Source organism: Glossina fuscipes, unplaced genomic scaffold, assembly GCF_014805625.2.
Source record: "Glossina fuscipes isolate IAEA_lab_2018 unplaced genomic scaffold, Yale_Gfus_2 2, whole genome shotgun sequence".
NCBI lineage: Eukaryota > Metazoa > Arthropoda > Insecta > Diptera > Glossinidae > Glossina > Glossina fuscipes.
This window is the reverse complement of record NW_023998416.1, coordinates 20,213,400-20,236,436: the sequence shown is the minus strand read 5'-3', so window position 1 is coordinate 20,236,436 and position 23,037 is coordinate 20,213,400. Positions and strand designations below refer to the sequence as shown.

At 35.2% G+C, this 23,037-nt stretch overlaps 1 protein-coding gene across 4 annotated transcripts; it reads left to right on the top strand.

Annotated features, from left to right (window-relative positions):
* The first annotated feature begins 3,549 nt into the window (after nt 1–3,549).
* Nucleotides 3,550–17,800, top strand: LOC119633453. 4 transcript variants are annotated; one of them, XM_038027013.1, is made up of 17 exons: nt 3,550–3,922; nt 4,200–5,013; nt 6,652–6,698; nt 6,760–6,897; nt 6,960–7,375; nt 7,440–7,490; nt 7,555–9,418; nt 9,474–9,688; nt 9,745–9,959; nt 10,387–11,564; nt 11,637–11,832; nt 12,956–13,090; nt 13,748–14,160; nt 14,233–14,438; nt 14,498–14,661; nt 14,721–14,862; nt 17,399–17,800. In XM_038027013.1, exons 2-17 carry the CDS (start codon nt 4,986–4,988, stop codon nt 17,448–17,450), a joined length of 5,460 nt encoding a protein of 1,819 aa, XP_037882941.1. In that variant the 5' UTR covers nt 3,550–3,922; nt 4,200–4,985; the 3' UTR covers nt 17,451–17,800. The 4 variants fall into 4 exon arrangements, with proteins under 4 accessions (XP_037882941.1, XP_037882939.1, XP_037882942.1 ...); XM_038027011.1 differs by having other exon boundaries at nt 3,550–4,108; XM_038027014.1 differs by having other exon boundaries at nt 3,550–5,013; nt 9,745–9,893.
* The last annotated feature ends 5,237 nt before the right edge of the window (nt 17,801–23,037 follow it).

Below are 23,037 nucleotides of genomic sequence, written 5' to 3'. Positions count from 1 at the left end.
AAGTATCAAAATAATAGACATTAATAGAAAAAACACGGATTAAATATTTTTTGAAAGAATTTTAATTGAAAGACTTGAATGCAAATATGGGCACGATTAGCCTGTGAACATTTCTAGAGAAGATGAGAAAACTTCAACCTGCGATTTTTAAGCTATATTATTACTGCACGTAAACTTTTATTCTCTTACTATCATTCTAGTGTAACAGAACAGAATAGCAGAATAACAGAACAATAAAATACCATAATAATATTATAATAGTAAGAATATAATATGTTGAGTCAAAGCCATATTAACAGCAGCGATTAATGACAGTTTATTCCCAGAAACAGAGGAATCCCCGATTGCTGTACAGGATCCAGTAATATGGATTAGATATGTTCGAAAAACAATAATAAAAAATCCTATTGTATAAAATGACAGGTATAGACATAGATGCCAAATCGCACCACCTATCCAACACACATAATACATCAGAAGGCACATACTTTGCAAATTCATTTAGTTTTTCTTAGAAAAATATAACATTAAAAGAGATAAGTGATATTAGAAGCATAATCGAGAAAATGTGATGGAATCTAATACCTCTATCATATGCTTGGATAAAACGGTCTTAAATAACAAGTTGACAGTCAACAACAGACCAAATATGCCAATTGTTGGCAAGAAAGAAAAAAAAGTGCATCCTCTTGATGTATCTGTACCAACTACTGAAAATATAATGAGAAAGATATATGAACATATACCTTGATGTTACGAATACGGCGACAATGGAGTAAAGCCAACAATATCGTCTATAAACATTAAACCAATCTATAGGGAAATGCAATGGGCCGTAGTACTATAGAACTGCATATATTTTCAAAAGGATGTGTGGATGAATTCAAATAAAGAAAGCTGCAACAAAATTTAAACGTCACATAAATGCTTTGAGTTATGTAATTCTGCATATAGAGATGGAAGACACTAAAACATAAGATAATAATAATAGTGATAACACCATCAGGTTGGTATTGAAAATGGATCAAATCGATCGAGAGGACTACGTAAAGTCAGAAGGATGCCTAGTTTGCAAAAGCCAAAAAATTGCTTTGCTTGTTCATTACTCTGCTTGCACATCCTATTTTAAATAAAAAGGTTCTGGATACAAGAGATTCGGTTACGATCGAATATAATTCAATTCGAAATCAATTTTATTGTGTCCAAATGAGCGAATATGCTCAAATCTATTGAGACTAAGCTATAGATTGCTATATTTATTCAATTCAATAATTTGTGTATTTTTCTTTGAGAGGCGTGGTACTCCTCCAACCGACCCAGCATCTATCCAGATGAACTATCTGGCCTAGCGACCGTAGATACTAATGGTGTTTCGGTTTAAATAGGTGCTTAATTCAGATCAGCTATTTAAAATCGTCTCTTTCACTAGAAAACTATCTGTGATCTCTTGGGATTTCATCTGTAAAAAAACTGATGCAATAAAAAATTCATTTACTTAAGGATTAGATGCTAAAACTCTTATATATCTACATTGTCCGCTGTCCGGTATTAATATGGGACTCTGAATAGTTCGCTTACCGCTTCTTTACTCGTTGTCCGTAAAGTTTTGATTATCCGGTACTCATTACGGATCACTTATTTACTATCAATCGTTTGTAAACGATACTCATGCACTCTCTCTCACACTCATTCATGTTTTTTAACTGTATATAACAATTAATGCGATTTCTTAAGCATTGGATTCTTAACCTTTGATACTTACGTACATTGTTCATTATCCGCAATGTGTTTGCCTTATCCGGTGTCTATCTAACATTCTAAACCGTTACCATCCCATTTATTTCATTTTTACTTACTATCCATGACACAATTTTGGTGATCCGTTACAAATTATTCGTTTGTAAACACTTTCCTTCACGGTTTTTATTCATGTGTAAAAAATTAATGTGATAAAAACTTGTGACCTTTTAAGTGTTATATTTTAGAACTTGATCCGCAATGCGTTTGCTTTATCCGGTCTCCGTCGAACACTCTGAATTGTTGGCCTATCATTTACTTCTTTTTTGCTTGTCATCCTTGAAACAATTTTCGTTAACCGTAATCCTTTAGGGATTATCCGTTATCAGTCTTTTATTATAAATGCTTTGTAAACGATACCCATACACTTTGCTTCATATTTGCTTCGTATTTTTTTTTATTTCACAGACTGCGTGTCTTCCACCTAAAGGTAGTTTCAACTTTAAATGTGGAGTCAATCGTTTTACAGATTTTCTAAATCTTCTATAAATGGATTTCAAAACACGAGCCAAAGTTCTGGCTTTTTCACCAAGAAAATTGTACTAACCTAGTAGCGTAACAAAAACTAAGATTTTTTCTGAGTGTATAGCCGGACTTTCTGACAATGAAATTTCCGTTTTTGTGAGTATAAACAAAAGCGATACACGAGAGAAACTTTTTGTTCGAAAAACATTTTACCGTTTCCGCCCGCCTAGAATAACGTACGCAATAATAAATCAAATTTGGAAGAAAATGCCCAAAAGCAAACAACAATTTGACAACTTTAGAAGACGCAGAAATTATTACTCAAGCATGCGCGTCAAAAGTCAGATAAATTTGCACACAAATTAAAAATAGGCAAACAAACTATTTATGCTTAAGAAAAGATAGCTAATAGAATAAAAATTAAAGAAAAAAAAAAAAATATATACATATATGTATATGTATACAAGTAGTTACGAAAACTTTTGTAAACTCAGTGACGAAGAAGAGAAGTTGAAAACATTTGCTGTTACAGCTTGCTATCGCAAGAATGAGAGAGAAGGAGAGAGAGGAATTGGGAAAGAGGAAGGGAAAGAGGAAGGGAAAGGGAAAGGGAAAGAGAGTAATCGGTAAACAAAAATCCTATCTCGACATTGTAGGAAGCTAGGTCTGTAGGTTTATAATGGATAAAAAAAAAAAAGAAAAAGTGTAAACAAAACGCACAAGCACATCAACGTACATCACATCAGATATTGTAATGCTCTAGTTTAGCGCTTTTCTTTTACGTCATTGTATGCGTAAAAAGAGCTTAAAATATTGTTGCTATTGCTGTTGCCGTTGCTGTTGCTGTTGTTATTATTTTATGTTCACACATAAATACACACACACACACACACACACACACACACACACACACACAAGCACACAAAGAAAAAAAACCAGCGAGCCAGCGTGCCATACACACGTACAGGATTTTAGAGATATGAATGAAAGATCTGAGAGCACACGACTTTGGTTACCGTTGTATACACATTCGTTCGTTCGTTGTGTTGGTTTTATTGCGTGTGCGACAAAACAAAAAAAGGATTTTTCTTTTCAGTTTCAGCATCATTGTTATCTAGTTCACATCTTAGAAGTGTTTCATTTCCTATTCGGATTCACATATACAGCATACAGGCATACACAAGCACACACAACATCTATTTGTATATGTATTTATACTACACAGAATTAATATATTCTCTACACATATTGATTTAAATGGAAAAATTTTCCTTCGCCAACCCATAATGCTTTAAAATAATGAAAAATTAATGGAAAAAAAAAAAATGTAAATAAATGAAACTTTGTTACTTAACGTTTGTGTAAAAAAGAAGCCAGTGTAACATTTGTGTAACAAGAAAAAAAAAAAACAAAGGAAAGAAAGAAAAAATCATATTAAAAATATGAAAAAATTTCGGAGTTTTTGGTTGTGTGCTTGCATAAGTTGAAAAAAATATTTTCACATATGTTTACCTAAATATACATATGCATAACCTGCAATGTATCTTATTAATCACATAACACGCATAAATATTCAAAGTGATTAATCGAATAAACAGAAAAATCAAAGATGAAACAAATGAAAATTTTACAAATCTCTCTTTAATATCATTATACTTAAGTACGGGTATTAAATATTGCCTCTCTCTAAAATATTTTAGAAAAGTTTCAAAAAAAAATAAAAAATTATTATATCAGAAAAAAATATATGCATATTAAAAAAATAAAAAAAAAAACAATAAATTAATTATGAATTTAAATTAATATTAGTTGAAATATATTCAAAGTTAACTAACATTTAACAGAGGTATTGCGATGCATTTTTGCTCTGGATAAAAAGGATATCAGAAAGAGAAACTTAAAAAATCTTTTCTTTTTTGTTTTTGCTTTATGAAAAGAAAATCCGAAACCACCTAACGAGTCCTAACCTAAGTGATCCTTTAGCAATGAATCGGCTGCGATATCCTTGTCAATGATGGACGACAAAAGCAGAGGAAAAGCTCTTCGCCTGCTGCTAATATTCGTTAAAACAATCAGTCAAGCGGTGCTAACTAATAAACGAGCCAACATTAAACATTGCTCCGTGTGCCTGTAATTGCATTTTATTCTGGATATATGTATAAGGCACAAGCACATACATAAAACACGCTCATACACACAAATATATATATATCTATATATGTACACTCAACAATAGATACATGTATTTGTGTAATTACTTTATGCAAATACCTTACATTGAACCAAAGAAAAGTGCATCGCGTAAGAAAACTAAGAAATCCTTCTGTAATTTAATTGATAAAAAGAAAAAGAAGAAGAATATAATCAATTTACAAGAAAACTTTTCCTTTTTGTACGCAATCATTCAAGTCACACACCTATCTATACGCCTACTTACCTACTGACTTTTCTACGTAATTGATTGCAAATAAAGGAAGAATAAAAAGAAAAAAAGGAATAAAAGAAGGAAAAGAGAAACAACAACCAAAATAATCAACGAAACAACAGTCACCCAACAAATCAACCATTCAGCCAACTACTAGTTTACCATACAAGCTAGATAACGCGACTAAAAGGACGAACAAACACAGTATTGCATAAAACACAAATTTACTTAGACAGTAAAAGCAGCAGCAGCAGTAGCAGCAGCGACAGACCTATCATTCACTTGCAAGGCTGCTAAGATGAGTGTAGCTATGCGTATAAACAATGGTGAGTGAGTATGTTAGGCGAATGTATGTAAGATTGTGAGCACACACTTGTTGTTGTATGATTATTACTGCTGCTGTTCTTTTGAGATATCAATAATGATAAGTGCAAGCCGTATACGTTTGTGTAAAAACTTATTTATACATTTTTACATGTACATGCGTATGTGCGCGGTTGCATTCATACTAACGCACACGCGAAATATAATATAAAAAAATAATAATATGTTCATCATTCATGCACTCTTATCTGCCGCAGGCTCTTTTCGCCCCAACTACTTATTCTGACCTGTAAACTACCTAAAGGAAAAATTTATGCCAATTGTAACGTTTTTTTTTTTTTTTTTAAATAAAATTTCCTTTAATGTATTCTGTATGTGCTTTAGGTTAACAACTTTTAAGCATTAAGGTGAAAGAAGGCAGGAAGTTTGCTTGGTTGACGCAAATTAGGATGTACATGATGTTACACAAGTCTGCAAAAATGCATGGTAATGCCTGTTGGATTTTTTATTCCTCTCCTTTCTGTTTATCTCGTTCGCTTTGCCTTCAAAGCAAAGTTGATCTTTCTACCTACAGTTAAGCTCGGCATGAATTTGTTTGGTGCGCAACACCCCATCTGAAGCTATGTGAAAACAGTCCATTAAATAATACGTGCAATGGAAGGTATAGCTCGGTTCGCATTTAGCCTTTTTGGTTTACCTCGGCGTTCATCAGATTCGTTTAGTGCATGCTAGTCGGCTCTCTGCTTCTTCATTCAATAGTAAAATTAATTTAAGAGTGTTTCCTGGTCAATTAAAATTTGGAAAGGTTCGCAATCTGCAGTGTTGCTTTAACGAGTTGTTTGATTGTTTAATAATTGTTAATCTGGTTCTTAGATACTCTCCGATTTCAAAACCTTAACCCATTGCTTTAAACTTCGCTTAAAATAGAACTTAAGTTATATCATATAATTTTTACGGTAAAGCGGCCCTTAATAGACTTTAGTTGGAGAATGCTTGGAGTAAACTAGGCTTACCGCTATTATTAACAGATTTTACTTCGCTAAGTTTTTCAGTTATAAGTTTACTTCCAGTGTTATACAATTTTTGTAACTTAATGGCCTTTAGCAGACATTACGTACGAGTAAAAAGATTAAGTTAACATTAACTGTCAGTTTTTATTTCACTCTTAATTCTATTTGATCGGTGAAGAAAGTTAAAATTTAGTATCCGTTCTACATATATCTTCATAACTTCATATAGCTACTTAAGGTATTTCGGTAACTGGCGGGTTTAAATTGAGTAATTGAATTCAATAACATGAGGTTAAAGTAAACTTAAAATAGTTATGTACTTTTTTTTTTAATCTCATCAAAATTAGGTTCCGTCCTTCAGAAACAACAACACGGCACTTGAAGCCATTTGTGAAAACGTCTCTAAAGCACAGTTTTTGTCAAAGGAACTTTGCCTGTGCAAAGGGGAAAGGTTTTCTTTTTTCGTCCACAGGAAAGGTTTTATTTAAAAAATTCACATTCATTTTTTAGTGATAGATAAAGTATGGCTCCTGCTACAGATATGGAGCACTAATATGGCTCACCTAACTCTTTCAGCTGAGCTGTGCTTCGAAACAACTTGTAATATTTTTTTTTCTTCACTCCTTACAGGCTTACATCACGCTGTGTCATTAGGTACTATTGATTCATCCATGAAGGTATATTTACATATTTGTGGAGTATCATGAGTACTTTCTAGGTAATGCTACCCTTTTACAGCCTTCTTGTTCCACGCAAGTTGATCGTAATTATGATTCGGAAGATGAAAATACTGGTAGGCGTAAACTTCGCCATACCTCGTCAACTGAATTATATTCAAGACCGTCGCAATATTCCAAAGGAGATATACGTGAACAGGTGATATATATTTGATGTCCAGAAATATACCCAAAAAATTTGTTTTCATGAAATTTTCGCAGTATTGCCTAACGGATCGCCAACTGAATACAATTGAACGTTCCCGTCGTGATCGCTTCTTTGGTTGCCTGTCGCGGCGAACAGCGCCACAATCTCTATTGGGTGGTTGCGTGGGCCGACGAGTGCCATCCGATGATAATTTGGCAGCTTATGCTCCGTTCTACAAATATCCACGTTATCCAAATCAATATCCTCATGAAATTAATGAAACTGTAAATAAAATGGATTTGGATAGTTCCTATTTTCGACGTCAACCAGCTTCCATATTGAGTACTTCGAAGATGGTGGACACATCAAGCACGGAAAATCGCCGTTCTTGGATCGAAACATCACAACAACAGTCTTACTATCATAACAATAATAATAGTAATAGTAATAATAATAACAACGAGAATTTGACCTATTTCAACGAAGAAAGGTTAATATGAACATTTACTTTAAGAATTAATTAGCTTAATTAGATAAGTGTAATTTTATTTTAGCTCTTATCACTGCCCGTCTAATGTGGGAGCTCCGGGACCACCGACACCGAGGTTTTTTCATTTCTCTTATTAATAAATAATATTTTAACCTATAACATCTCTGTGTTTTTTATAGAACTAAACATGTTAGCTTTGCTCGCTCTCATACATTGACATCATTTGACGACTTCAATGTTGGATTTCGTTCATCGGGTCGTATAAAGACTGCCCAAAGTCAAGAACGTTTAATAGGTGGGAAAAAGCCTATGGGCTCTGTAGGTCCCTACTACGATACTTTGCCTACGTATGTGGGGCAATTACCTGTTATGGGCCCGAATTCTACCATACATATGATAACACAGGCTCCTCCTCTGTTACAACATGGTCACTCACATCACGGACATGCACATCACGGGCATTTAAGCCATATGCATCCATATGCAACCTCGTTTACAACCGATCAACATGTACAAACTCAGCAGCCTACAGCCGCTTTATTGACACCACGGCCTTTGATAGAGGATATAACAACTTTAAGTGTCATGCAGGCTCCACTTATCACTTGTAATGCACAAAACATACCGCCACAGAGCCCCGAAATTATAGTAGTAGAAAAAAAATTCCGTAACGCTATGAAAACTCAAGCTACTCAAACGGATATACGCAAACATGAATTTGAGCAAAGTTTGGCATTGAGTCCTCGTACTACACACCGGGTTAAGGTAGTTTCCCAGGGAGCCCAAACTAATGGCTTCCAAAATGGTAAGCCATTAGCCAAAAGTTTGTCGCAAATACCGAATGTAAGCACCAAGGTAGTAGAAAATAGTGTTCAGCCTCTACCACACGAGGTTATTTACCGTACTCAATCAGAGGAACCGCCACGTTCCCCGTTGGAAATCAATTTCTCCTATTATCAGCCACCCCCTCCGCCCGAATATCAAAATCAAAAAAAAGAACAATCGTTTCTACAAAAAGACGATTCTTTCTCATATGAAAGCAATAGCCTGCCACGTCGTACTTGTGGTTATCGTTTGGATACCGATTTCCATAGCTTACCTAGAAGAGATTTGCAAAATCTGCAGGACATATGTAAGCATATAACGGAATGCGCTGAACTTATGGGTGACGTTTCGTCGGATTACACTTCTGATCTTTTGCCACCGCCTCAAGAATATTGCCACGATGACGACGATTCTCTAGACAACGCTCAAACTTATCCAAAGGAAACGAAAGATTTTCAACGTCGAAAATTTTCCGCAATGTCTGCCGAATCGAAGAATGATACCCCTTTTCGAAGAGATGATGTACGCAGACAATCAATGCCGATTTACGTTAAAACAGAGAAATTACTGGATCTGGACTATTCAATTAATGGATCGCGAAAATTTTTTCGAAAATCTTTCCGTGATGATATGTCCGACGAAAAAGAGATTATTATTGATTTTAAACCGTATAGTTCGCAAAAACTACCTAACTACAAGACCCTCAAGCAGCAAACTCAACGTAATAAACTTGAAGCAGAGCCAACTCCTGAAACATTAGTAAAGGACTCCGTAGAGGAATTGTCGGTAGAAGGCAGTGATCAAAGTGATGATCAGGCTTATGATCCCGTTTATGAAAATATACAAAGCTGTAATTATAAAATACCGGCGGTACAAGAAGCTGCTTGCAGTGACCAGGAAGAAAAGGCTGGAGAGGAGAAAGCTCCAACGGCCATATCAGCACCCGCAAGCCCTTTAAAAGAAGAGCCTATAGGTCGTGCCTCTACCTATCCTTCCTCGGATTCTTTAGCCAATGATAATACAAGAGACCACTCGGATGGCCATTGGAATGAATCTGAAGTTACGGTATTGACGGCAGAGCAACGATCGGAGGCTTCTTTTAACTCTAATCTATTATTGACACCCTCCACTAGGCGTAAAAATCTTTTATTGCAGCATCAACAACGAAGTTCAGTGGATACAGAAGCTTTGGATCTAGAAGAACAGTTTACGGATCAGGTATAAGTTGAAGCAGTGTAAGGCTATTAGAAAACGTTTATTGTCCATCTTGTAGAGTCCTACAATTAGTCAAACGTCATCGACTATAAAAGCAAAATCTCCGGATGTAAAAGATTCGTATTTAGGTTTCCAAGGAAACGTGCCTAGGATAGTATCGCCTTCCATAGAGGTGGAATTATCTATTGACACAAAACTACCACCCTTGGCTTCTCCGAGACTATATCGGAAAAACGCTACAGCTTCTCCTATACAACAAACCGAACAACGCCGGTAGGTCTTTACTCTCACGAGCGATCTTAAATTTTATTAAAGTACAATTTTCTTAGATCATCGGAAATATCTTTGAGTTACTTAAATATGCTAGCGGATAATCACAGAAAGCAAAGTGCCGGGAATGCTGATGTCTCAGAATGTAGTACTAATACAAATACAGACGATTACGGTACTTGCACCGATACCTCGAGGCGTACGGCAGGTATGAGGACCACTTTTACTACAACCACTACTACAACAAGCTCATCATCAACTACACAAGTACCAGGTTTGAAAATGACTCTAACTCTCCACTTATACACGTACTCGGTGTCTATAAATTTTAAATGTTTAGATGTCATATATATATATAGTAATGAATAAATATACACAGCACGGCATTAGATTTGCAGACGAAAAGTCAATTATCGGGAATAATGTTACTTATAAAGTCAATCCTTTTTACTTAAATTTGAGATAAAAAGGAATTAAGATTTCAAGTTTCTATTCACAAATTGACTTTTAAATTAGAAAAACTCGTGAATGCCTTAGTTGCGAAGATCATCTTAGATGGTCAATTTAATGTTATTGCTTGATGGATGTATGATGATGCTTTGTGTATAATTGCTTTATTTGGAATGGTTTAGCGAACGGTACATCTATAAGTCTCGGTTATTAATCACTTCACTAATTTCTTTTCTTTTCTCTCGTTGAAGTTTCCACTCAGAGCTCACAAATGGATAAAACCCACGGCGAATCATCTTTTGAAAGCGCTTCTTCTTTGTATTCCTTAAAAGGAGAAGCACTCCAAGAAGATGATTTATCCTTGGAAGTCAAGTCTAAAGCTGATTTAAACCTTAATTTAACACCCTATCCAGCGGACGTTGCAAAAAAGTCACCCTCACATTCAATCAGCAGTACATCCTCAGGTAGTTATAATGTTGGCGAAAGACGGACATCAGAATTGGAGAAATCTTCACCGGCCACCTCGCAACAAAGAGAAGCATTACTCATTCAAAAAGAGTCCATATCCGAAGATGAGCGTAGTGAATTGCGTTATTCCTCTTCCGGTTACTATGAAAGTCCTCATGACGACGAATTTCAAAAGAAGAAAGCCCGGCGTTGTCGGCGCGAAGATGAAGAACGTAAGCGACAACGAAAATCATCAATCAAATTGGATATAGAAAAAGAGAATTTGAGAGCTTTAACTAGTCCTATTAAAAAGTCACCAGACAGTCAAAGAAGTTCTCATTTGGTCGAGTCGATTAGTCCAGTTAAACTCAAACGTTTCCGTCCTAAAATTCGACGACAACTACGGCGATCTTCTAAAGATGATACTTTACCTAGGCAACGTAAGATGGCTAACACTTTATCGCCCAGTCAGAGTCAAGCAGAAAAGCTATTGGATGTAGGTTTAGTGACGTCACCCACTAAGGATCCAGAAATCAAGCCATCCTCGAACGGTCAAAGAGAAACTTCGCCTAAATTGATTAATTCACTGACTCCGACATATTTAAAGTCTTCATCGGATACGTGTCAATTAAAAGCGAAATCTATAGAATCTTTAAATCGTTCGGTATCACCTGGCTCTGATTCGGTATTTTATAGCGAAGCAGATGCTAATAATGCAGAGGCGAACAGCGGACATTGTTCGCATTGTGGCAAAGAAGTTGAGGAGCCGAGCGTAGTATGCGGTTCAGTGGAGTCGTTACCATATATAGACAACGAACCTGACATTGTGAAACCACCGTCCGATTTCGCTGATTCGCCAGTAATTAGTAAAACAACACAGCGCTTATATAAAAAAATGGATAAACGTTTTCGTTCCGAAGAACGTTATCAGGGAGAGAGAGGACGACATTATAAAAGTCGTAAAGAGAATATAAGGGCAAAAGTAAGTCTTAAGAAAAATTAAAATTACACTATAAATTAATAAATTTTCTTATTTATTAAATAAAAAATATAGAGTGAAGAACGCAACCAAGAATTAAACAAAAAAAGTACAGCAAATATAAGGTTAGTTGGTTCTAGTCCCTGCATATTGCCCGAGCCTAATGGTGAAAATAAACAACAAACCATTTACATCGGACACTACGATTGTTCACGTTACGCCCGATTAACCGACTCCGATATTTGGGCTCAATTAGACCATCAAAGTTTAGGTAAGCTTATTCTGTATGTGAAAAGGTCGTTCACGGTTTGTCTAAAAAAATGGCATTATTTTGCCTCTCAATTCCATCAGTGCCTTATCAATATGTGAAACTATCGTCCTCAAGTATTACGTACCCGACGATGTGAACGGGGCTTGACGTGAGTAGCTGCTTTTTGGCTCGGCTACGACTGTCGAATTGTCGGCATTTTACAATCTAGCTGCTCAGCTAGTATACATTTCTTCCTTAGTAGCATGCCTTTGAGAAAAAAATTGCGCTTTTATAAAGAAAACAAAGCTTCTTCTAGCGCATTTCCTGACCAATTTATGGGAAAAGTCTATTGCTAGATTATAGATAGCCAAGCCCTAAAGTCTTCTTAGTGAATGGGACCAGCGTCCAGGGCGAGTGTTTCGGAGCGTCTATACCTCGCCCCGAAGCATAGTTTATCCCGTAATAGAATAGCATATCCATTGGAGTGTCTGCCAAATGGTTCTTGGGAGGTTCGAATAAATCGATTCCTGTGTCAAAAAATGCCATAGGCCGAAACTGTTATGTTTCTTAATTAGAACGGGAGTGCTGCTAAATCGTGAAGGTTAATGAATAAGGATATAACATCTGAAGAGCGAGAAGCCATAGTGCGGATCAGGGGAAATATTTATGTCGACAGTAAACCCATCCCTGCTTTCGAGAACTAGCTGATGGGAACGTGTTGTGAAGTGCTTCAACCAACTTAATAGCACATGGCCAAATATAACTTACGGTATTGTGTCGATTATTGAAAAGAAAGCGTCCACAAAGATGACAAAAGCTATTCGTTTTTCTCACATAATAACACTTGACCTCATATTGCAAAGTCCGTGCCCAAAATGGTTGACCATTGTTTCGATGGAGGTCTTACGGCTTCCCTTTTACTTTTATTTATAACCTCAGAAGATCAATCATCCATACGGTACGAAATTTATATTCTCTAAGAATGGAGAAGGGCTAGCGATGGATAATACTTTGAACAAAATAATTTTTATCCTTTTTGGAATAATTTTTTTTTTTTTTTTTGTATAAGAAAACCTTTGATGACTTATTCTTACGTCTAATAGCAAGAAAAAATATTGCACAAGATTAAATAATGAACTTCCAGAACGTCAACGTGATCGTCGTTTGTCAACCGAATCGGAAAGAAGTTTCTACACCAAATATCAAGTGATTCTCCACCGTCTGGTGCAAAGACGCTGCACACTGGAAATGTATCATCGGCAAAAGAACGACATATTTCGTAAGTAATCTGATATTTTTACGTTCAACGCATAAACAAATCAAATGCTTAGATACATGTTTTCTGTTGCCCATAAGCGTTCAGCTAAATTCGTAACACTTTGCAAGCGAAACACTAAGAGAATATACGTTTGGTTGCTTGAAAAAAGATGCAATGCCGTGTTGTTGTCGTTTTTAGTTTTTTGAGCATTTTATCAGAAAGTTTTTTTAGAACATTTATAGCACGCCAGCGTAGCAAACCAGAGTATAGGGTCGAACATTTAGTTCTTAAAATAAATTGATTGAGTTCAAATGCGTGCTACTCGAAGAAAGAGACAAAGTGTTGAATCAGTTCAATAAAATGTTAGGTGCGTAATGAAAATTAGGTTAAGTATTGACATACAAAAGTACAAAATGATAAAATTTTAGCTGAATAAACTTGACGTACGCATTTTTTTGTTTAGAGTTGATTACATCGAATTCAAGGCAAACTTCCTTAAGGCGTAAATTGGAAGAGTTGTTGAAATTAATGTTACTGGTGTGGGCCAGAGAGAGTCAGGTTGTCGCCCTCCTAACTAAAGGAAAATCTGGTATCTGAATATATATGCCGGCGAAAAACGATTCCGTCGTTTCGATAAAAGCTAATAAAGATTTACGTATTATTTATAATTACTTTTAGGAGCCGATAAAACTGTTGTCGTTAAGAGCGATTCGGGCGAATTTGGATTTCGTATACACGGATCTAAGCCGGTAGTAGTGGCGGCCATAGAACCTGAAACGCCAGCTGAGAGTTCCGGCCTGGAAGTAGGCGACATTATTATATCCGTGAACGGTGTTCAAGTACTGGATAAGCATCACACTGAGGTTGTCAAGATAGCTCATGATGGATGCGAGAAATTGGAATTAGAAGTGGCGCGCACCTTGGGTGTTCTGATGAATGAACAACAGGAACCACCGGTACAAATTATTTATAGCGGATATTTATGGCGACAAAGTGGCCAAGCCAAGGGGGCACCCGATACTAGAAAATGGGTACAAAGATGGTTTGTATTACGTTCAGATAATTGCCTATACTACTACAAGACTGAGGAGGTAATAAATCGTAAAATTGATTGAGATTGCGCTAAATTCGCTCCAAAAATTGAAGATTTTTTTATTCGTTAGGATTCTCAACCAGTGGGTGCCATGATTATGGCTAAGCATACTGTGGAAACATGTCCTCCAAAAATTGGTAAACCTTATGCATTTAAAGTGGATTCGGGCGAAGGTATCCCTATTTACGTGGCAGCCGATAACGAGGACTTGGCCAATCTTTGGATGAATGTATTAAAAAAGGCAGCAGGCCAAGAAAATTCATGGTTGGATAAAAGGTTTACTTTCATAATGCAAAACTGCAATTTTCTAATAATATGAAGTTTTACTTCCACAGCGCTCGCAACCTATACAAAATGCCAAATACTATAACACGTCCCGATTGCTTTGGTTACTTAATGAAATTAGGTTCCAAATGGTGTGGTTGGTCCAAACGCTATTGTGTGCTAAAAGATGCTTGTCTGTATTTCTTTCAAGATGCAGGTTCTAAGTCAGCATTGGGTGAGTTGTTGTTGTTGGCTTTAAATGATCGATTCTTTAAATAATGTGCCGGTTTTCAGGTATGGTTTGTTTGCATGGCTACAAAGTGGCTTCTATGCCCACAGGCACTTCTGGTAAAAAGAACTCCTTCGAAATTATACCACCTGAGTCCAAATTAAGACATTATTACTTTTATACGGAATCAGAAATGGAAAAGAAAAGGTAAAACATTCATATATGATTTTATTCCCTCTCCTTCACGTAAAGTTAAAAGATCCGTTGAACCAACACCGCAGTTAAAGTCTCACTAATGACGGAACAAAAAGTTAGAGGTTGAATAAATAATTGCGTAATAATATTTTCTAAATTATTGTTCTATTAAAGTTTCACCAATACATTGAGAATTGATTCCCTGATGTAGGCTGTTTTGTTTATTTTTCCTTTTCTTTGTATCAACTTAAAGATATGCTTTAAACTTTCAAAAATAGCTCAATTTTTGTCTATGCAGAAACATTTCCTGAATCGATCTAAGCTTGTCTGTCCATCCGTCCATCTTGTATTTCTGTGTTCAACCTAAAAGCCGCAATTCTAAAATATTGCACACTGATATGTTTCACCCTAAGGACGAACGCTATGGAAAATGATTCGGATTTGATCACTTTTGCGATGACTTACCATAACTCGTTATATGAATAATAGTTGGCTGTATTCCAGTATAGTGTTTCGCATTGCTTTTTGATAAAACTAAGTTTTAAAATCTTGTCCCAAATATCTTCTCCTTGTTTTATCCACTTTCTAAAAATCGCTTAGTTAGATCAGCTTTTCAAAAAACCACCTACTTATTATTTTCTATCGTAAACAGACTGATATTTATATTATTTAGTTGCATTGTTATCAAACTAAAAATAATAGCGTCATATGTATTTTTTTTTGCTTTTGATATTGACCGAATTCATGTTTAATAACGGCATGCATTGCTTTTCTTATCTAATCTACCTCTGCGAAGATAGAAATAGCGAATAGTTAGTGTTTTTTGTAAAAATATGATCCGATGCCTCATAAACTTTTATACTGCTGCTTAAAATTTGTTCATCAATTGTTATTATTTCTAAAATGTGAGTTTTTTTTGTTATGGCAGTGCATTTACTTTCCCGCCAAATTTATTTCTTCCTAAGTAGCTAGCAAGTCAATGTATGTGAAGCCCGGGCAATATAATAAAAACCGAATATTCATTGTCGAGAGAGCTAAAAATTTTCGTTGCTTACGGTAGTGAAGCTTGCTTCTCCTGAGTACTCTTATGCGGGGTAGAACCCGAAAAATAGGGCTGCGTGGTCCATATTTTGTACACATCATTTTTATATCAAAATACTATTACGGGCCAATTCGCACTGTGAAATATTAAAAGTTAGGCCATTTTCCCATACAAAGGTCTACCTTTCGTCGGAACTGTTGCATAAGAAGGAATTAAAAACCTCGTCCTGACCGAGCCAAAATTTTCACACGAATTTAACATACGGAAATATTATCATTTAGCGATATTTGTTAAGAGAGTTTAAAAATTACAATTATTTTTCCTGTAACCAGTTCATCAGAAAAGGCAGGATGTGGTCTTAGAAATGATCCGATTCAACCAATTTTCAAAACATTTGTCACTGGGCGAAAACAAGTCACAATACCGGATTTTGTCCAAATATTTTCAAAGCTCCAACGCGCAGGTTGAACACAAAAGTATATTTTGGTTCGGACGGACATGCTTAAAACAATCCAGAACGGTTCTGGATCGATCGGTAAACGTGTGGTAAAACGTGTGTCTATCTGAAGCACAGACTTAATACACTCCGTAATACGAACGGTGCGCGGTATAATGGCGCATTATTCCGAAAAAGTTCGCTTTATTGCTACTTTGCATTATACAAAACACATATATACACTATATTTATGTTTACTATGTAATATAATTTTAATCAAGGCGATGACGTTTTGTACACTTATGAAAAAACTCATGATGTCTACGATGAGGATCCTACTTCAAAACCAGTAACACGTAATGTCGTTTGTTGTTTCCGCTGAGGTACGTTCGACGTTAAAGAAGAACGGTACTCGTAACAAAAGCCAATGCATTTTATCTTATGATGTCGCTGGATTCAAAAAGAAGCTTAATTTTTGAATAGACCTACGTGAAAAATTTAATTGATCGACTTTTCATCAAAGTGTCACTGTCAGCGAAAAAACCAAGACATGTTTGAGGAGATTGAGAAAAATGGGGGCACATAGAGCAATAATGTACGAAAAAGGTCGTGGTCTTAGATCCGAACGGCAGCCGAGTCCACAATGACACCACGTAAATTAATGCTTCACATTTTGCGAAAACAAAAGTCAAAAGTCATTAGAAAAGGCGTCGTCTTCCTTCACGGCAATGTCAGTAAATCCTCCAAAATAAATCAATAGGAAAGGCGACATCTTGCCGCTTCCCCTACGGCAATGTCGGGTCAAGCGCAACTGCAGTGACTAATCTGTATTGTGCATCCTTGACCTTAACCCCTATGATCGCCATGTATGGCGCTCTCTGTATAACTCTTTCAATGGAGTAAAAGTGACTTTGAAAGTTGGTTCAGTGTTATGCGCAGAAACCACAAAAGTTTACAGTGACGACAGGAAAACAGCAAAAGCTTATCGATTAGCAAAGCACTTAGTTAGCACATTTTGAAAGCCTCGAACTTTTTCTTTTCTTATTTCTTATTTTCTTTCATATTTTCAGATGGATTTCAGCTCTTGAATATTCGATAGATCGTTGGATTAAATCCGGGTAACTAAGGTTGAAAACTTGGCCGAAATCATTATATAGCACTAAAAAGAAACGACGTAGTTTTAGTTATTTTATGGAGTAGTTAAGTAGTTCGCAATCAAACGATCAATCATTAAAAATATCGCATAAATTTATGCAAACACAGCGAATTATCCATACACACGAACACGCACGCACACCAAGCTACACATATATGATCTCACATTATATTTTTATTTGTAAACATCGCAACACATAGTAATTAACAGTTCAAAATCAACAATTCCTTAGATGAGCAATTAGCACCAAAAAGCATTAAAAGATAAAAACAAACGAACACAAAAACAAAAACAACAACAACAACAGTAACAGCAACAGCTACAAATTGAATTCAATAGATTATAAAAGAAACCTTTTTAGTGAATATTTAAATGAGATTTTTGAAAATATAACAAAAAAAATAAAAATAAAAATTTATGTGCTATTAAAGGCAAACATACATTTACACAAACTTATACACTGAGAAACACATATACAACCAAATGCAAAAGTAACAGCAACAACAACAACAACATAAACAATGAAAACTATGCTATAGTTAGAGAAGAAATAAACCAAACAAATCAAACTGATTTTATTAAACGCTTTGGTTTTGTTTTGATTTTTTTTTTTCTGTTTGGTTTTGTTTTTTAAGAGAAGAAAAGATATATAAAAATGAAATAAAAACAACTTTAAGATTTTTGCTGTTATTTGTTTATAAAGATAAATTCATGTATTCACACACAGTTGAAGACATAATTTTACATACACATATACACGTGTTATAACAAGAAAAAAAAAAACAAAAACCAATAAAATTATTTTTTGATTTTTCGTTTTTTTACTAGAATTAAGACGAAAGTCAAATAAAAAGTAAACGAATTAAATTAAATAAAACAAATAAAAATTAAGAAGAAAAAATTACTTTCGCCTAACGGTCTAACGGTCTAACCTATCGTACGCCCTAACACTTTGCATATCGGGGCCACGTCGAAAATTGCTATAAGGACTTGAGCTATCGTCCAACGTAGCAGAGAAGAAGCGCAACTATCCAGTCTATCCGGCATATCCGGGTTCGATCCCCAATCTCGTAGACCACCGGTAAGCGTTAGTTAGACCATTTAATTCTGATTGACTTGTGGCCAACCTCATGGGACATGTTCGATTGTTAAAGGCACAAAGCGAATACATCGGATGTGCAGTCCGTTCTTTTATCCTCCGACCATCGCCATGTTTTTATGAGTGTAGAGAATGCCACCAGAGTGAAAAAAAGTTAAAAAAAGGCGTGTAATAGCATCGCAAACTCTGCATTGATCTTAAGTTGATGTGATTGGTGGCCCATGTGGACTTTTTTATGGAAAAAAGCACCTGCAGAGAACGGTAGAAAACATTTTATATGTGTGTTTATGAGCAATAAGCAAAGAACATGCAGTGCAAAGTTATTTCCAATCATTGTTCCAAGCATGTAGGTTTGCGAACGGGAGATCGGTAATCACGGGTAATGCACAATTGCATCGACAAACCCACGGGCAGATGCACGTGATTAGGCGCATTCCGAAACTGACGCCCGTCAAAAATATATACATTTCATCGGTGTTTTTGAAATAGTTTTGAAAAAGTTAATATACCTCCAGTGATAGGTACAAAAAAAAATATATATATATAAATATAAAACAAATAAGAAATTTATATTCGATCGTGACCGGATCTTTCATACTCATCATCGTGATTCAAAAAAAAAAAACGGAAAAGAACTAAATTTTTATACTAAATAATAACGCGAGGACTTGGCTATTTTTTTTCAGAGTAGAAGTGTTAGTTAGTTGTACTTTATTGGTAATAAGCAAAAAACACGGAAAGCAAAGGGGTTCGCAGCTTTTATTACATACGCGCGTCCTTTGAAAAGTTTGCGGCATTCGGAAATTCTTTTGCAAGCTTGTAGGCGACATTTTCATTTCTGCGAACGATAAAACGTCGACAGACAACTAGACGGACATGTTCAGATGCATTTCGAATCTGTAAGTGACCAAAAATTTATGGGATTTTTGAAGCTTGCTTTTGTGTGTTATAAAGGCATTGAAAAAAATTAAATTTTGATACACTATAATATTGGATAGGCGTGGTAAATGTTTTCAATAAAATAAGTTTATCTACTGTAGTCTATGCGTAATGCGAAAAAAAAACATTTTGTTATTCCATTCTTGAAAAGCAGAAGTGTTCTCAGTTTACGTGATACTGTAGGCGATTTGTCCAAATTTTTATTATCAGACTGCATGCAAGAACTTCCAATGTTCCTCCCAAACTTGAAGTCGATAGCTTTAGTTTTGCGGCCGGAAAAATGTTTAGAACAGAGATGACGCCGGCGGACAAGTGGACAGACGGACATCCCCCTCGTCTTTGGTTGGCGGGTATAACAATAAAGGAAGAGTAAATTATAAATTATATTCATGGTTACAAATTTCTCAAATATTCAGATACAGATCGACAAGATCGATGGATTTTCGCAATTTTGTCTGTATTCAGTTAAGACAATTGATTGCCTTTGACAGCGTTAATCAAGGGGATTTGATGTAAAGTTAAGGTAATGGCTTTTTTCACCTCTAGACCAACTTTATCCCATTTTCTTCGAATCAATTATTATGTGCAATGATAGATTGCTATCTTTGTAAGGACAATCCGTACCGGGGCTTGGAAAAAACTATTGTACTCATAGTGATACACAACTTGGATATAATTTCCTCAAAAGTAAAAATCCTTTTAGTAACATTTCTTAGGCCTTACTACGGTAGATTCAAATAATTATTTTCGAAATTTGTAAAAAAAAAATATTTTTGAAAACAATTTTTAAAAGTATCAAAATCAAGAGAAGTCATACTCTATTAATAATGCAAGGCCTGCATAAATCGCGTAAATTAAAAGCGAAACAGTAGAAAAACACAACAACAAGAACAGGTAGCAAGTCATTAACATGCTTTTTCTTTTTTTTGGTTTTTTAAGATTTTATTTAAATGATTGAATATCGCTAAACAAAAGCACTCTATACCGCAATATGAGTGTGTCAGTATGTGAATATGATTTAGCAAAAGCTATTGTTGCTGAAGTAGTATTAACACTAGAAACTACTACAACGAGTAGCAAAATCATCATCTATTACTACTGTATACGGTGTACGTACATATGAATATTATCATATACTCGATATATATAAATATACATATATATGTATGTATATGCATACGTATACATAGCCATATATATATATATATTGATATATCTACGTGCATATACAACTACAACTATGTTTAAGGCTTGGTAGGTAAACTTATGCATATTTTTATATTTGGTTGGTTGGCTTGCCGATCGTGTTGTTGTTTTGTTGGCCGGTTGGCTGGCTATTCATAATATCTACATACATATTATAATAAAGATACGCTTTCAACAGTTGCAGTAAAATGGTAGCAGATTCCAGTTTGATGTGCCTACCGACTGGTAAATCATATATATACATATATATATGTATACATACATATACATATATATATATATAAATATACAAGTATGTGTATATATATGTGTAAAAAAAAAAGACAAAAACAGAAACAATAAACAACAAAAGACAAACGGCAACAGCGATTTCTGTCGTTTTGTTAATTTCTGTTGTTGTTTTTGTTCTTTCGGTGAGAGATAAAAATGTTTTATGAAAATAAAACAGCTTTGCACGAATCTTGCACACCTTTCAAATTGCAACGCTTCGTGTAGGTCTTTTAGCAAAATGTCGAGTGCAAAAGCATTTCTACCCTTACCTAGGCCGCTCTGTAATGCTCGACACCTGTGAAGTGTTCACAGCCGTCGTTATGGTATACGTCTTTCTTAATGTCGAATGAAGAACTTTTCGAGTAACATATTCATATTACGATCTAGCTTATTCCATATCGAGACCCGGCCCCAGGAGCATAAAATATGTAATAAGTCTCAGATCAATATCTCTTGCAGTCTCGTATATCACTGTGCAAAATGTATGATATTTTCGATCCTTATTTTTATTATTATTTTTATAATTGTCATTATTGTATTTATATTTCACAAATTTTCTTTGATACGATTATATTAAGCGTATATAATGCAATTTTATAGTTACTTAAAAACGATCGAATATTTAAATTCAATATCAAATCGATTTGCACTCGAGTTTTTATAAATCTTCCGACAATGTTTTTCGCGCTCAAAATCGCTGCCTGTTGTACTTCTTGCCTCAAACCTTTACCCACATAACGTTCTCTTAAGTTCTCATGGAGTTTTTTTTTTTTTTTTTTTCTTAATATTGATGATTGGAATTATCTTTAGCAGTCCATTATCTTTATATACCTTCAGCTAAATTTAAGTACTTTCCAGTCTTTTCTCCATCTAGCTGTGCAGATCGTTGTACTGTTAATTGCGCTTTTCTTGCTAGTCGTAGTATATTGTAGTAGAGCTGTAGTAAGGATTTGTTAGTATTGTATTATTATTATTACTATATTCATTATAGTTATTTATTTCGACAATTAAGTTTAGAAAGACCCGGGTTACTTTGAAGTTCCATTTGCGCAATATGTTTTTAATCTAGTTCTGGTTCTAGCTTTTCCAGCAGGGTCATGTTCGTTTTCTTACTGTTAAAAAATTGAAAACTGCAGACAGCACAGCCAACGAAGAGAGAGGAGCTTAGATTTATTCAAAGCACTTTGCGGGATATTAAACGGTTCTTCTCGTTATACTCGAACGGGTTAACGCGACTACTGCCTTAATAACTTAACCTCATAATGTCCATTCATATAGCTAGTTATTTAAAGCGTGAATTGCTAGTAAGTGCAACAATCGCTGTAAACTAGAAGCCGCACTGCAGCTGAAGTACCAAATCGATTGAAGGTGAACCCACTTGTGGCAAAGTTCGGGTTCTATCGGCGCTTCAGTATTTATAGCTCGACCGTGCATAAATACATAGACGGAAGGAGAGATGTGTTTATGTTAATCCTAGGTATATTGCGGAATTTGAAAATATTTTTCTTCACACTTTTCACAGTATCAGTGAAGCAAGCGAACGCACGAGCAAAATTACGCAAATCGGCTCAAGCCACGCATATTTTCTGCTCATAAATGATATGAATAATCTCGTTTATGGTGATTTTATACAAATTGAACAGAAATGGGAAACGACAGTAGCGTGTTGAATACTAATTACACTAAAATGTTTGATATGCTTAATGCACATTACATCGGTCGTTAAAATTGACATGTTTTTCTTTTCTCTTCTCTAAAGGCCAAAAGCGACATGACTGTGTTAACGAATATTGCGAAAGACTTGATTTCGCTCCTCTTCTGATGCCTCTCCAACACATTTTTATTCGCCAATAATTGATAATTTTTCACAGATTTCGATTTCAAAGATGTACCTTAAGTTTTGCTCAATTTATCTATCATTTAAAGACCATTTTCTAAGAGAAGCATGTACAGGTGAAAAGAATTAATGAGCCTCGTATGCATGGTATTTTGACAACTTCATATATATATATGTATATACATATTAATATTTAAATTGC